At 33.4% G+C, this 13891-nt stretch overlaps 1 protein-coding gene across 1 annotated transcript; it reads right to left on the bottom strand.

Moving 5' to 3' along the window:
* Positions 1-279: 279 nt before the first annotated feature.
* On the bottom strand, positions 280-12925 carry LOC133184576 (guided entry of tail-anchored proteins factor CAMLG-like). The gene is made up of 6 exons (XM_061319659.1): positions 12808-12925; positions 7999-8053; positions 6205-6287; positions 4274-4614; positions 698-763; positions 280-476 (listed from the first exon to the last, which is right to left on the bottom strand). Exons 1-6 carry the CDS (start codon positions 12923-12925, stop codon positions 306-308), a joined length of 834 nt encoding a protein of 277 aa, XP_061175643.1. The 3' UTR covers positions 280-305.
* Between the last annotated feature and the right edge of the window lie 966 nt (positions 12926-13891).

Raw genomic sequence — 13891 nt, 5'->3', positions numbered from 1 at the left:
TCTGTCAGTGGCCTTGAAATTGCCGGAATACTACGGGTCAAGGTCACAGCACACCCTCAGGTCATTAACAATCTTTGTAACAAGTATGATCATCCAATGATTCTCCATTACAAAGTTGTAGCCTAAACAAGATTGTACACAGACAGACACACAAGGTGATTTTCATATACCCCCCCCCCCAAGTTCGTTTGTGGGGTATAAAAAAAATGTCATGAATAATAGTTGGTTTAAAAGTCATGAATAGCTCAATTGTTCTGGTAAATGAATAAGCAATGCATATTACTTATTTTACAATTATATTTGGCTCATATAAAAAATCCACATGCAAAAAACACAAACAAGAAGAAAAAGAGATCTTCAGTCATGGCTTTGACATATCCCATGATTCTGCTGTAAGTATGGATCAGGTGGGGTGAAATACCACACAACATTAAGGCAGTAGACATGATGTTTTGTCTTTGGTATATATGCACATCCTGGAAAAGAAAATCATCATCAAAAATCTAAAGTGAGAAATAGGGTGCATTTTTCCTAGTTAATACTGAAATGCTTGAACATTGATTTTTTTTAAGCTTTTCTTTTTTGCAAAAATATTTATAATTTTTTTTTCTTTGTAATGTGGGGAGATAGTTGAATCAAACTCTAAATCCTCATTTGTGAAATGAAAATAATGAAAACATAGGATCTAGGTTCTTACCTTTAAAAAATTGTTTTTGAAGAGATGCAAGCCTGTTTGAAAGGCAGTAAAAGGTAAAAATATTGTCTGAAAAAAGAATTACATGTACAGGTATATTGATACTAGATTCATATAAGCCACCTGTATAGAATCAAAATTGCTAAATTGAAAAGCACTAAATATTTGTAATCCAGAAATTTCTGATAAGAGTTTTGTACTTGACTTCTCTTCATTCATAACAGAACAATTTTTTTTTTTAACAGAAACGAACACATATTTCATTTTCTTAAATACTGACAGAGGTCAGAATGATCCCAAATTATACATCAATAATACAGGTGCAGATAAAGGAATTTTTTCGGGGGGGGGGGGGGGGGGGGGGGGGGGTTCCACCCTAGTCAAAAATTTTTCAACCCAGAAAATTTCTTGAAAGCAAAAAAAAAAAAAAAACAAAAAAAAAGGTAATGTCCATTCCTAAACGTGAGAAAAGCCTATTTCATAGTGGGGTCCAATGTCATTTTTTACTTTCTTCAATATATACGTATCATAACTCTGCAAATTCCAGGGGGGGTGGGGGGGTGGGGTTCCAGACCCTGGTTACCTCCCTCTAGATCCGCACATTCAATAATCTTTTTTCTAAAGACCACGTGACTCTAAAAACTAGGAAAGTTTCTTTAATAATTCAAACCAAAAGGCCTAACATATAAATATTTTAAGGACAGATGATACAGATTTATTTCCAAAAATCATAAAAATAACAACTAAGCCATTTTAATATAAATAAAATGAATAATCTTAACTGCATATATTTTAATTTTTCATTCAAGGTTTCACAGTAATGTCTTACAAAGTGAGGTATATGGATTTATCAGGGTGATGTCAAAAATGTAGAATTTTGAACATCATAGAAAGTTTTACAAATTTTTAAATATTTTAGAAATAATATTTGCATCATTTACAATCAAAATAAATTCAAAATATATATATCATTCCAGGCATCTAATATTTTTGTTTGCATCATCTGTCCTTAAAATATGATAAATACATGTATATTGAAGCACTATAAAAACACAAATTATTCATCTAAATAAGGAAGCGCATAAGCATTAAATATTATTTGATTGTGAAACTGTAAATCTGTTGTTCACAATCAAGTATGTACATTCACATCAGAAAGCTAAAATGTCCCAAGACTGACAGCACAATTGAAAGAAATGGAAACCTATGCTCAGAGCTATACAATAACACATCTGTTTATAGATAGTGAAAATTATTTACAAATCTGAATACATGTAAACCATACGAAGGGTTATCAAAAAGTTTGTGGACTAGCGCCATAAAATTAAACCCGCTTCAGGTACATAAGTGAATATTTACACATTTAATAAGCATCATCTTTTCTATCTATAGATGAATCCCACTGTGGGACGTGGAGACCGGTCCTTCGGATGAGACCGTATAAACCGAGGTCCTGTGTCGCAGTAGGTGCTGGCACGAAAAAGATCCCTCACTGCTCAATGGCCGTAAGTGACGAGTATAGGACAAAATATTTGCAGCTCTTCACCAGCAAGTGGTGGCATCTCCATATGAGTGAAAAATTCTCGAGAGGGACGTTAAACAACAAACAATCAATCTATCTATAGAATAAACCATAAATCATAAATTTTATTTTTTTTAATAAATTGTATATGTTTTTGTAAGCAATGGCATGTCAAGGCGGCACAACCTCGAACACAACGTTTTTTTCTACCTGAGTGGAACTGAGAAAACTTTGAAATTAGCATCTGTCATCAAACAAGAGAACCAAGCCAATAAGTTTCTGAAATATTTAAATTTAGCCATGAAGTTGCAAAAGTAGGTCACAGAGACCTACTTTTTGGTTGATACACTCCGAGGACTCAAGATGCATTAACTGACAAAATTTGAAAATTCTAAGCCAATTAGAAACTGAAAAAGCCATCAAATTCCAAAAGTAGGTCACAATGACCTACTATTTAGTTGACACACTTTAAGGACCCAAAATGCATCAACTGAAAAAGTTTGATGATTCTAAGCCAATCAGTATCTGAAAAATTTAAATTAAGTGATGACATTGCAAAAGTAGGTCAAATTGACCTACTTTTTGGTTGACACACTCCGAAGACTCAAGATGCATCAACTGACAAAATTTGATGATCCAGTGCTTTAAAATGTCCAAAATATGCTTCTAAAAAAAAATTGAAAATGAATACCTGTAAAATTCCAAAAGTAGGTCACTGTGACCTATTTTTTTTATAAATCTGTTTTAAGGCCCCTAGGTGCATCAACTTCCAAGGTTTGATGATTCTAAACCTCTTAGTATCTGAAATAATGACCTTTATGGTTTAGAAAATGGTTAACCATAAAATTCAGAAAGTAGGTCAGGGTGACCTACTTTTTGGTTGACACACTTCAAGGTTCCATGATGCATAAACTGACAAGTTTTGATGATCATAGGCTTCAAAGTATCCAAGTTATGCATCAAAATTAAAATGAATACCTGCAAAATTCAAAAAATACTTTTGAGTCAACAAGATTATACAACAAGATGTATCAACCGACAAGATTTGATCATCCTAGCCCTTATAGTGGGCAAAATATCAAAGATTAAACAAAACGTAAATTTTGGTCAACTTTGAAGTGACCTTGAGACCACACCCTTTGCCCCAGGGTGATGCCTTGATCAATTTTTAATCTACAAAATATCCTCATCCTTGTATGTAAGTTTAGTGATAATCTGCGTAGTAGTTCTTGAGAAGAAGATTTTTTACCAACCACTACTTTTGTTTTCATTTCCTTAATTATCTCCCCTTGGGGACACATCCTTAGTTTTAGCAATAAATGTAAGCCCTTGGGCCAAGGATTCTCTGTGACAAATTTGAAAAAAAAAATTACTAAGGGGTTTTTGAGATATGGCCCATTTTCCAAAAGGTTTATGCACACCGCACAAATGGCCATAGCATTAGCTCTTTGAGCCTTTGGCTAAGAAGAGCTAAAATTCCCGTTAATTCAGGCATTTAGTATGACAGAATTGTTCCATAAAATTTGCAATTTTTACCTCATTCTGTAAGTTCTATGAAATTTTATCGTAAATTTTACATAGAGTGTCCAAACAATTAAGGGCTTGAAAATAACGTCAAAAAGAATGAGTTTCTTTTTTCCAACAGTATAAAGTTTCGCCATTGGACAAACTGATATAAACCTAAGAAATGTTTAAACTGACTACAGAGAAATGAAATCCATCTAAGAGTACTTGGTTTTAAATGCCAAAAAAGATTCAGAGAGATGAGACATGCACAATTAATGTCGATTTGTAGTCGGGGTGTCAAAAGTCAGTCAAGTCGAAAAGTTATGTTGATCACGTGTGGTAGATATTGAACTCCGACAACCAAAATATGCTGTCATAATCAAGTGAAGATCTTTCCATATGTATAGATCTATTTACAATATTATATGTATTGAAAGCAGCTGTTTATGACATTGTAAAGTCATATAAACAAGATGGGTTTAAGTCCTTACAAAACTCCAGGGAATCTCATCTATCTTTTACTTTGAACTTTTCACATCAACTGAACTCACCTCAAAATAAAATAATCCATATCCAGATTTTAAGACCATTCGACTGACAAATGCTATCAAAATGCAGCCCAGTATGCGATACATTTCAAACAGCTGACCCTGGGAGTATGTAGATTTCCAGGAAGGTTGGACGTTGGTTGACTGAGGTAATGGCACCTGGTTGGCTTCACGTTGGACATCTACTCTTTGTAACTTTACAGTATTAGGACTCTTTCGTTGCCGGACTTCGCTTTGATAAGGCCTAGATATTGACAGGGGTCTTTCTTGTGAATCTCCTGCCTCTGATTTTTCTGCAGTTTCTTCTATGTTTTTCATACTTTGATCAATCTCATGCTGTCTGTCTGTTCAAGTGAAATACAATCTTATTAAATGATTTTACCCAAATAAAGTCATGCGTTGACACTATTATTTAACCTTAACTAATAACTAATTGAAATGAATACAATTTAAACTATGTTTCAATTTATATAAGGAACAAAGGAACAATGCAGTTTCAGCTGTATGTGGAACAACTGCCCCCTAAAATTAACCATTTTTTTTTTGGGGGGGGGGGGGGGGGTTAGGGGATATAAATTGGAAATCCATACACACACATCAAATATTAAATACATTGTATTTGTATTCACTGAGTATTTTTTTCATTTCTTAGGAAAATGGATTTCAATTAATCAATTGGTAAACTATAAACTAGTTAGTACATGTACCATACTTTTTTGCAACCATCTATATGAAAGATTTGGTTCTTCCATTAATGTAAGGTCCGGATCAATATAATTAAAACTCACTTTTACCCATTTTATACAAATTATTCATACAGATATAAATATAAGCAATAAATTGTATTTCTTTTTTGTTAATAAGGGGATTCACAGTTGCAAACAATGCAGAAAAAAATCCGCTAAACCAACCCAATACAGATTGTGTATTTTTTCTGCAATATGTCACAATGCCCTGTATTAACAAACAGAGAAAGCATTTCATTGTTTAACCAAAGGGCTCTAATGAGACTGTAGCTCCACTGGTTTGTACTTAAAACAAAGGAAGAGTAAAGAAGCACTTGGACTTGAAACTATGCCACAGCAATAAATGGAATAATTATAATCCTTGGTTTAGTATCTCTTTGTAGCACAATTTATAGCAATCAGACTAAAACTGAAGGGAGAGTAGCCTTTTGCAAGAATTTTACAGAAATTTCTATTTTATGTAACCATGATAACACCCTTCAAAATTATACACAACACCTATATACAGAATTATGTATCTTAGTGTAGTCTACTTGTGTTCCAAGTGATATTGAAATCAGACCAAAACTACAGGAGGAGTGGAGTTTTGAAAGTATTTCACAGAAATTTCTATTTTTAGTGACAATGGCAATACCATTCATCGAAAATAAAAACGGATACACAGAACTATGTTTCTTAGTATAGTCTATAGTTTGTCAAGTTATATTGAAATCAGGCCAAAACTGTAGGAGGAGTAGTGTTTTGAAAGCATTTCACAGAAATTTCTATTTTTAGTAATCATGACAACAACATTCAACAAAATCAGAAACTGACAGAACTACAGTCAAACCTCGTTATCTCGATTTCAATGGGACCAAGGAGTTTTATAACCTCGGGGCCTGGTCTCTGACCAGTAGAGCAAGTACTGCCTAAGTACTGCATTTTGAACAAACTCTACTCAAACTTAGCAGAACAAACCACCACATCATGAATTCCTCATTTGACATTTTCCTTTTTTTTTTTTTTTTTTTACCAGACCACAAATCAAAAATGTTATTTTGATTGACTGTCTTATAGAAGATTTTTTTTCTTTCTCTACATAATTATTTGTATGTAAATATACATTTAGTGTTAGTCCTTTATAAATTACATTGCAATTTTTCCACAGAAAAGAGACAATGAACATCTAGCTGGATCAAATAAAAATACCTGAAATGTTTTTCTCATCTGTCATTTGTTTGCCTCTACATAATAAACAGGCCTTTCTGCTTCCAAAATTGATGTTACCACACCTAAAATAAATATCACAGTTTTATTGAGCTTGAAATATAAGTGAATGCAGCAACAACAGGGCCACCGTAAAGGTTTCTAAAATGGGGGGGGGGGGTGCAAAGAGGGTCTGGGAGGGGTCTCCTCTCCTCAGAGCTAGAAATTTTTTTTATATATGGGAAACATATATACCCATGTAAGTTATGGGTAACATGACCCAATCAACATTCCATAGATTCTAGATGAGATAACACTTGAAGTGTCTTCCTCAGTTTGGTGTACTAGGTATCTCTTTGTGAAAAACCATACTTATGAAGACGTAAGGAATATTGAAGTAATACAATTTAACATGGTTTCTTGAAGTTTATGTACTGTAAAAAACTTTTTAAATTCATTAGAGGGATAAAGTGCACTGCTGGCACACATGATGCACCTGTCATATATTGTTATTTAGCAATTAGCATAAACAGATGAGTGTGCGTGGAAGAAAATCATGCAAAAACCTTGGTAACAAAGATTTCAATGTTTTTTCCACCTCTAATGTTTAGTGTGCATCTTCTATGCCATCATAATTAATTAGAAAAAAAAAATAATGCATCATACATTTCTCTAATGGTCATGACACAAATGCCCAATCTGCAGCTTTGTTCATTGTATTGTTTATGAAAGATAAACAATGTCACAGCCTGATAAAACATCAAAATACTAATAACCATGTTTATGATGACACTGACAAAACTTTTGCCATCTGTCATCTTAAGGGGACATGACACTCAACAATTTGTTTGTTAGGATATAAAAAATAATCAAAAGTCTGAAAGGAATCAATGACATTGAACATGAAAAACAATTTTTAAAAGTTCTTTTGGAATTAAATGAAAAATTAAACATTGTAAACATTAAAGTACTTATAGGTGTGGGGCTTTATTTTATGGTTCAAATTGATCAGGGCTTGAATTACCCAGTCAGACTCTGTCGAAAGAAGACAAACATGGAAGCTGTTTTCATGTTATTGAATAAGTTATAAGTTCATCTTTTTTCAGCTGAAGAGCTAGGAAGGATGTTTTTTCATTAACATAGCATCAACATAGGGCCTATAGTTACTTAAGAATGAATCTGCTCCAAAAACTTGAACATGGTTCTACATCCAGAAAATGTAGGTCAGGTCCAGCATCCGAAGCATATCTAGTAGTGTGCATTCTTGGATGAATCATCAATGCAAGTTTGGTCAACGTAAGGCTTATAGTTACTTGGAAATGAGACCTGCTCCAAAAACATTAACTTGGTCATTCTTTAGCAGAAATTGCAGCATCTGAAACCTTGACTGGTACAATGAAACATGCTAGAAGCATCTTCCATGCATCTCTGATTAATATAGGGCCTAGAGGTACTTGAAATGAAATCTGCTCCAAAAACTTCAACCTGGGACACCAACAGTACAACATAATCTCCCCCAACTGAGGTGAGCATAAAACTGATAAATGGACTTATATATCTTTGTGTAGTCTTCTTGTGTACCAAGTTACATTAAAATTGGACTAAAACTGTACAGTAGGAGGAGTAGCATTTTGAAAAAACAGACAGATGGACACCTTACTATCTCATAAGCTTTTCGAATTCTAGTCTCTGACCAGTAGAGCTAAAAAGGGTGTATTTTCATGGATAATCTTATATTGTTAGATTTTCAGGAAGTTTTTTTTAACTCCATGAGGCATTGGTCTGATGATGACTTACTTGTCACACTGCCATTCTCCACTCTCAGCTGATTTGTTCTCAGTGTCTCCTTCATCTAAAAAAACAAACAAACAAAAAACAAAACAACAAGAATATAGCTTTACCATAAGTATAACCTTGGGCATTACAGTCCATTGATATATAATGAAAACATTTCAAATAAAGTACCGGTACAGTCAAACCTGTATTAAGCAACCTATCAAGGGAAATTCTAAAATGGTCACATATGACAGGTAGTCTAAAATGCATAAGTAGTATAGGAACAATGTACTTATTTTCCTGTTCCTTCATCATAGTTTTTATTCATTATAATTTTTCTTATTTAAAAAAAATTGTTTTTGTTCCTACAATGCTAAATGTAAATTTAGTTTTTGAAAGAAAATCCAAAACAAATCTGTTTTAATCATGTTCCACACTGTTAATTAATACAATGTCAAGGAGAAAAACTACTCATGACAGGGTTATGCCCAAAAGAGAAAAACATGATGGGCAAAAAAAAGATAAGTGCAATATTTTTTATGCACATATGTACACAAATTTGTACACTTCTTGTCAAAACCATTTAAGACTTAATATATAGTTACTTATTTAAGTTTCTGTTTGATACCAAACCATACACTGTGAGATATTCCATTTGTCAGGGGTTCAAATTCCTCAAGCCAGACATCCTAGACTTGGTAATTTCAGTTTTGGATTTGGCATTAAGAATCGCCCAAAGTCCGAGGACTTGGCATTATTAGATTTAATAATTTTATTAACTCCCTGAAATATAGGTTGAAAAATCTCAGAACGTATGAACGTCTCGTGCTTATTTCACTGAGTATAATTTTGAGAATATTTTTTATCACAGTAGTTCAAGTGTTCTCAAAATTACAATCTGCCTTTATATTCAGGGTCTTTGACTGTTTAAGGCTGGAAAATGATAGTCACATGTTGCATTAAACAGTGAGCAGCTGAATACAGGTAAAATATAATGAAAAATTCTTGGGAGGAAATTTATGGTCGCATATGATAGGAAGTTGCTTAATACAGGTGGTTGCTATGACAGGTTTGACTGTATGTATATTACAATAAAGACTCTTAAGGAGTCTAAAATTTTCAAATATTATTTTTAAATTCTAGAATTTAGGACTGCCTGGGTTTGTTGTATGTGGTTCAGATTTTACAACTGCACTTTCTTCTGTGTGAAAAAGTATTAATCATATATTAGGAATTACAAATATTTGCGATGTGTGAGGATTTTTACAAGGAATAATTGTTTTGAGATGCCTCGTGTTCAGAATGTGGTAAGTACAAGTTAACTCTATAGAACAAGTACTGTAAACAGGTGAACTGAGCAGATGCCATAATTAAGGCTTAATTCTGACCTTGTGCATTTATGTGCATGTATGAATAAGGTATCACAATGTCCATTTAATTAAGAAATGAACAACGTTTTTCAGTGAACATGGCGTTAACAACAACATTAGCTCTGCACACATATTCCATGATGCCTGTCACGGCGTCATGGTAAAGCTTATTAAAAGTTGTTCTTAACACCATGTTCACTGAAACAATGTTGTTTGTTACTTATATTTGCATTCTGTGACGTTGTCAAGAATGTCAGAGGAAATCCTGACCTGGATAAAGGCACGGCTGCTTGTCTTCATTGGGAAAAAAACTGATAACCATTAAATCATCAGACCTGATTAATCCACCTTATTTCAATAAATCACAAACAACATACATGGTATTTGCTTCTTAACCCCCGTTATCTGGCTACAAACAGCGTTTTTACCCAGAGAATTTAAATAAAAACTACAAATTATTCCTTTTGCAATATCTTTTGTAATTATACACTTTTTTTAAAAAAGATATAGTAGTGCAGACGCTTGATCTGTGAGAGTGTCAAAAACGAACTGCAATCGTAGCAATATGAATGCAACCGGTGAGTGCAGGTTCACAGAGCTAGAAAACAGAAAGTATGCAAAAAATATTTAAAAACCCAAGCAAATGTGTTAAAAGAGTATAGCATTAACAGTTTTCCACTGCCTTTTCCTTGAAAGTGAAAATAATGGCTTACTGCAAGTCTCAGGAGGGTCAAACTCCATGTATATTGGACACCTTGTGTTATAATTATCATACTATTGAGGTAAACTTTTAAGACAGAAACAAGTGCCTGTTAACAGGTTGGGACCACTCACTCAAATGGGATATAATAGCCTGTTTGGGTCAAGTGGTATATAAATTTACAGTGCAAAAGTTAAAAAAAAAAAATCCAGAGTGCAATATTGTAAAGCATTATAATGAAAGAGAACCAACAGGAATAAGATGGAATTTAACCACAAAACTGGAAGATCTAGGCATGGCTGATGACTTTGCTCTGCTTTCCTGGAAAAACTATATATTCACAAACACATCTTGTTTTTTTTTTTTGAAAATCATATACCCTTTGAATCATCACTTCATGGTATTAGCTCTTATGTACAATATAGTGCTTTAATACTCAAGAAAAGATATGGCTGCTTTATGTCACACATATGAACAACTATTTCCTTATTTTTAAATTTATTTAAACTCACATAACATTTGTTGTTTGTTCAGAAATTCATTGCATGTTCTGCATAGCTACACTTCTGATTTTTCATTGATGTCATATGTTTTCATGTTATTTATGAAGTCAACAATCTATGGAAATCTAATTTGGCAAATGCACATAATTTTACAGTATAAAAAATAATTCATATACATCAGGCCAAATAAAAAAATATGTATGGTTCCGGTTACCCGACCTTCCCTATTTTATACCCCCGACCCTAAACTTTTTTTTGGCAATTTTCATATTTTTTCCAGAATTTCCCCCAATTTCCGTCAATGGCTCCAGTTTAAGTTTTAGTTTCAGCAATGACGGCCTCCTTGCAAAACATAGTGCAAGTGTTTAATAGTGTTAAATCCAAAGCAAGCTAGCATGTAGGTGTCCCCTACCAATATTGACTAGTATATTATCACACCACATCTAAATGCCATTTGCAAGGCAGTGATAGGTATTATTTAGAAAAAATTAAGAAAATCATTTTGTTAAAAAAAAAAAAAAAAAATCCCTACCTACCTACCCTAATTTTTTTGGAAGTGTAACCGGAACCACACATATTTTTTTGTTTGGCCTCATTACATGTATATTGATGAAATACATTTACCAACATGAAAATTCAGTTGTTATTTAGACCATGTTTATGTGTATGGGCATTTCTAAGCTGTATTGTTGAGTAACTTGGATATTTTTTTTCTCTCCAGGGTGGTCTAAAAGTGAGTTTCAAAGCTTTATTTGAATGTTACCCAATCCATATACTTTTAAAGAAATTAAATGTTTTCTACAACTCATTATCAATTGCATTTCATATTTTTATCATATTTACCTGTCTGCTGATTTCTTTGAAAATTCTATAAAAAATGGCATCACTAGATCACCACAAAAAGATATCAAAAGAAGGAGAAGCAGCTGAATGGATGGTACACAGATAAAAATATCCATGGTCATCAGATTTGAGTAAGTTTATTATTCTAAATCAAATGAGGACGAGTAGACATGAATTAAGCTAACTGTAAATGTGTGAGCTGTACACAATTTAATAGCTGTGCTTACTTGGGCAATGGAGAAATGGTTAACATTTTGTCATGAACATTTATAGGGTTCCCCTCTATGGGTTCCCCTCTATTAATAACAAATATGATGTCACGTTGATGTTGTGTTGTGCGAAAATACAGAAAAAAATAAAAAAAAATACCACTATATAAATGGTGCCTGTTTTGGAATGTAACAGTTGAAATTGACACCCCAAGGAAAACCATTGCCAACCGACGCGTCAGCGGAGGTTGACAATGGTTTTCCGAGGCGTGTCAATTTCAAATGTTACCCTCCAAAACAGGCACCATTTATTTTATCACACTGAATGTCTTATTGATTTAGAATGTCAGCAAAAAGATTCGTCGATCGTCTTTATGTTCAGGTTTAGAAAGCTTTTCTCAATAAAAGCTTCGAAAAAGATTTACCGACCTCCTTATTGTTTGTTTGATACTCAAAGAGTCCTTCATCATCTAGTTTCGTTATTTCTCACATTGTCTCGCAAGCATGTTTCGTCTATCATTTGTTGTTTTCAAGCAAGCTACATGGGACACAAGCTTTTATTGATGTCAAGTTTACTCGGCTTCTTTCAAATGCACAACTGAGGTTTTGAGAATTCTACAGTGGACCGTACATGATTTGCGCGCATATGACATTTACGTTGCGTTACCCATTGTCAAGTATGTTGCTAACACTGAGGGTAACATTATGGATTGTTAAATGCGTCTTATCCAATCAGATTTTAGTATTTAACATGAAAGTATAATACAAAAACATGAATACCGACTGGTCGTGAAAACACATGACAGGACAGTATCAACTACTAAAACAATAAGGGAGGACGCCTTTGCCCATTCCTTGGTCAAACATGGGAGTCCTTCCTTGTGTTCTTTTAGCAAGGATCTATATACTAACCTAACTAGTATATAAGTCTATGTTTTCCGTAGTTGATATGTTTGTTTCTTTCTTTGTTTGTTTTTTGTTTTTTTTTTTTTTTGATAATTGAATATTTTGTTTCACAATAGGACAGGAGCAAGCCCATGTGTTTTATGCGAATTTACAACACTTTGGCTAAATAAATATATTTTTTCTGCACTGTAAATTATACAGGTTATTTATATCCCATTTTCGAGAGAGTGGTCCTAACCAGTATGAATATTGCCGTGTTTCAATTAATGCATTCATTCACAAATAAATCATATATTTACGGTCTTTTTCCTGATCTCCTGTTTGTCGACTATAAAGGCGATTTATTCTCTTCTCAGCATTCTCTAAAATTTTCTTTTTTCTTGCCTCGCTCCTTGCCCTTGATACTGTATCCGCCATGTTAATAATTTGTTTTCGTATCATTTATATATTTGATTGTATATATTGAATACACGAAAAATTGGTTCTCTTTTAAAATTTGATGCTTTGACCTTTTTATTATGAATTTAAAAATGAAATCTTATGAGCCTATTCAACCGCTACATATTTATACGAAACTATTATTAAGTAATATATTCGGAGTGCTGGTAAAATGAGTACGAAAACTTAGCCGGGTCGTTTTGTTGTTGTATTTTTGTGTTTTGTTTTGTTTTTTGTATTGCTTGAATTTCTCCGTTGTGGTTCAAAACCAAAAAAAAATATGTGTCATCACTAAAAGTAAGAATAATAATCTGATTTTCAATAATATATATATATATATATATATTGTTCATTACCTAGCCAACCTGGAAATTAGTGATATTTGTAAAAATACAGTTGTCTTATGATGTTTTAAGGCCTTTACTCATGATGCCTTGGCTCCATTACTACCAAGGAATGAACAGGTACTCTGAATGAGACATTAACCTATAGTACCGTATTATAGCGGGTTATTTTAGCGGGGTGCTTGTTTTGACTCATTTTAGCTTTTTGGTAGTGGCCCGCTAAAATTTTTAAAATTTAATCGCTAAAATATTCAGTATTCTTCATAGTTTCTTTTGCAAAGTGTTTGTACCCTGTGTCTGCTAAAATAAATTACGCCAAATTTACGGCATGGCTTTAAGCAAGCAAAACGCCAAATTTTACACCCGCCAAGAAAACTTACTATACGGTATTATCTCTTGGCCCCTTTAAGGTCTCAGCTCCTTTAAGGAATGGAGAGGTACTCTGATTGAGACATTAACCTCTACATATAATCTCTACATATGTAGAAACCAAGGTCCAAGTGAAATTTAATGCATTTTCAACTAAAACTGAGCAGTTTTGATTTTTCAGAAATTCACAGGCCGAAAAAGGCCCCAGGTGAACCTTGTTCTTTTCCTGGAG

Source organism: Saccostrea echinata, unplaced genomic scaffold (genome assembly GCF_033153115.1).
Source record: "Saccostrea echinata isolate AGI-Se365-2 ecotype Australia unplaced genomic scaffold, CSIRO_AGI_Sech_v1 ptg000010l, whole genome shotgun sequence".
Classification (NCBI taxonomy): domain Eukaryota; kingdom Metazoa; phylum Mollusca; class Bivalvia; order Ostreida; family Ostreidae; genus Saccostrea; species Saccostrea echinata.
This window is presented reverse-complemented; position numbering and strand designations above follow the sequence as displayed.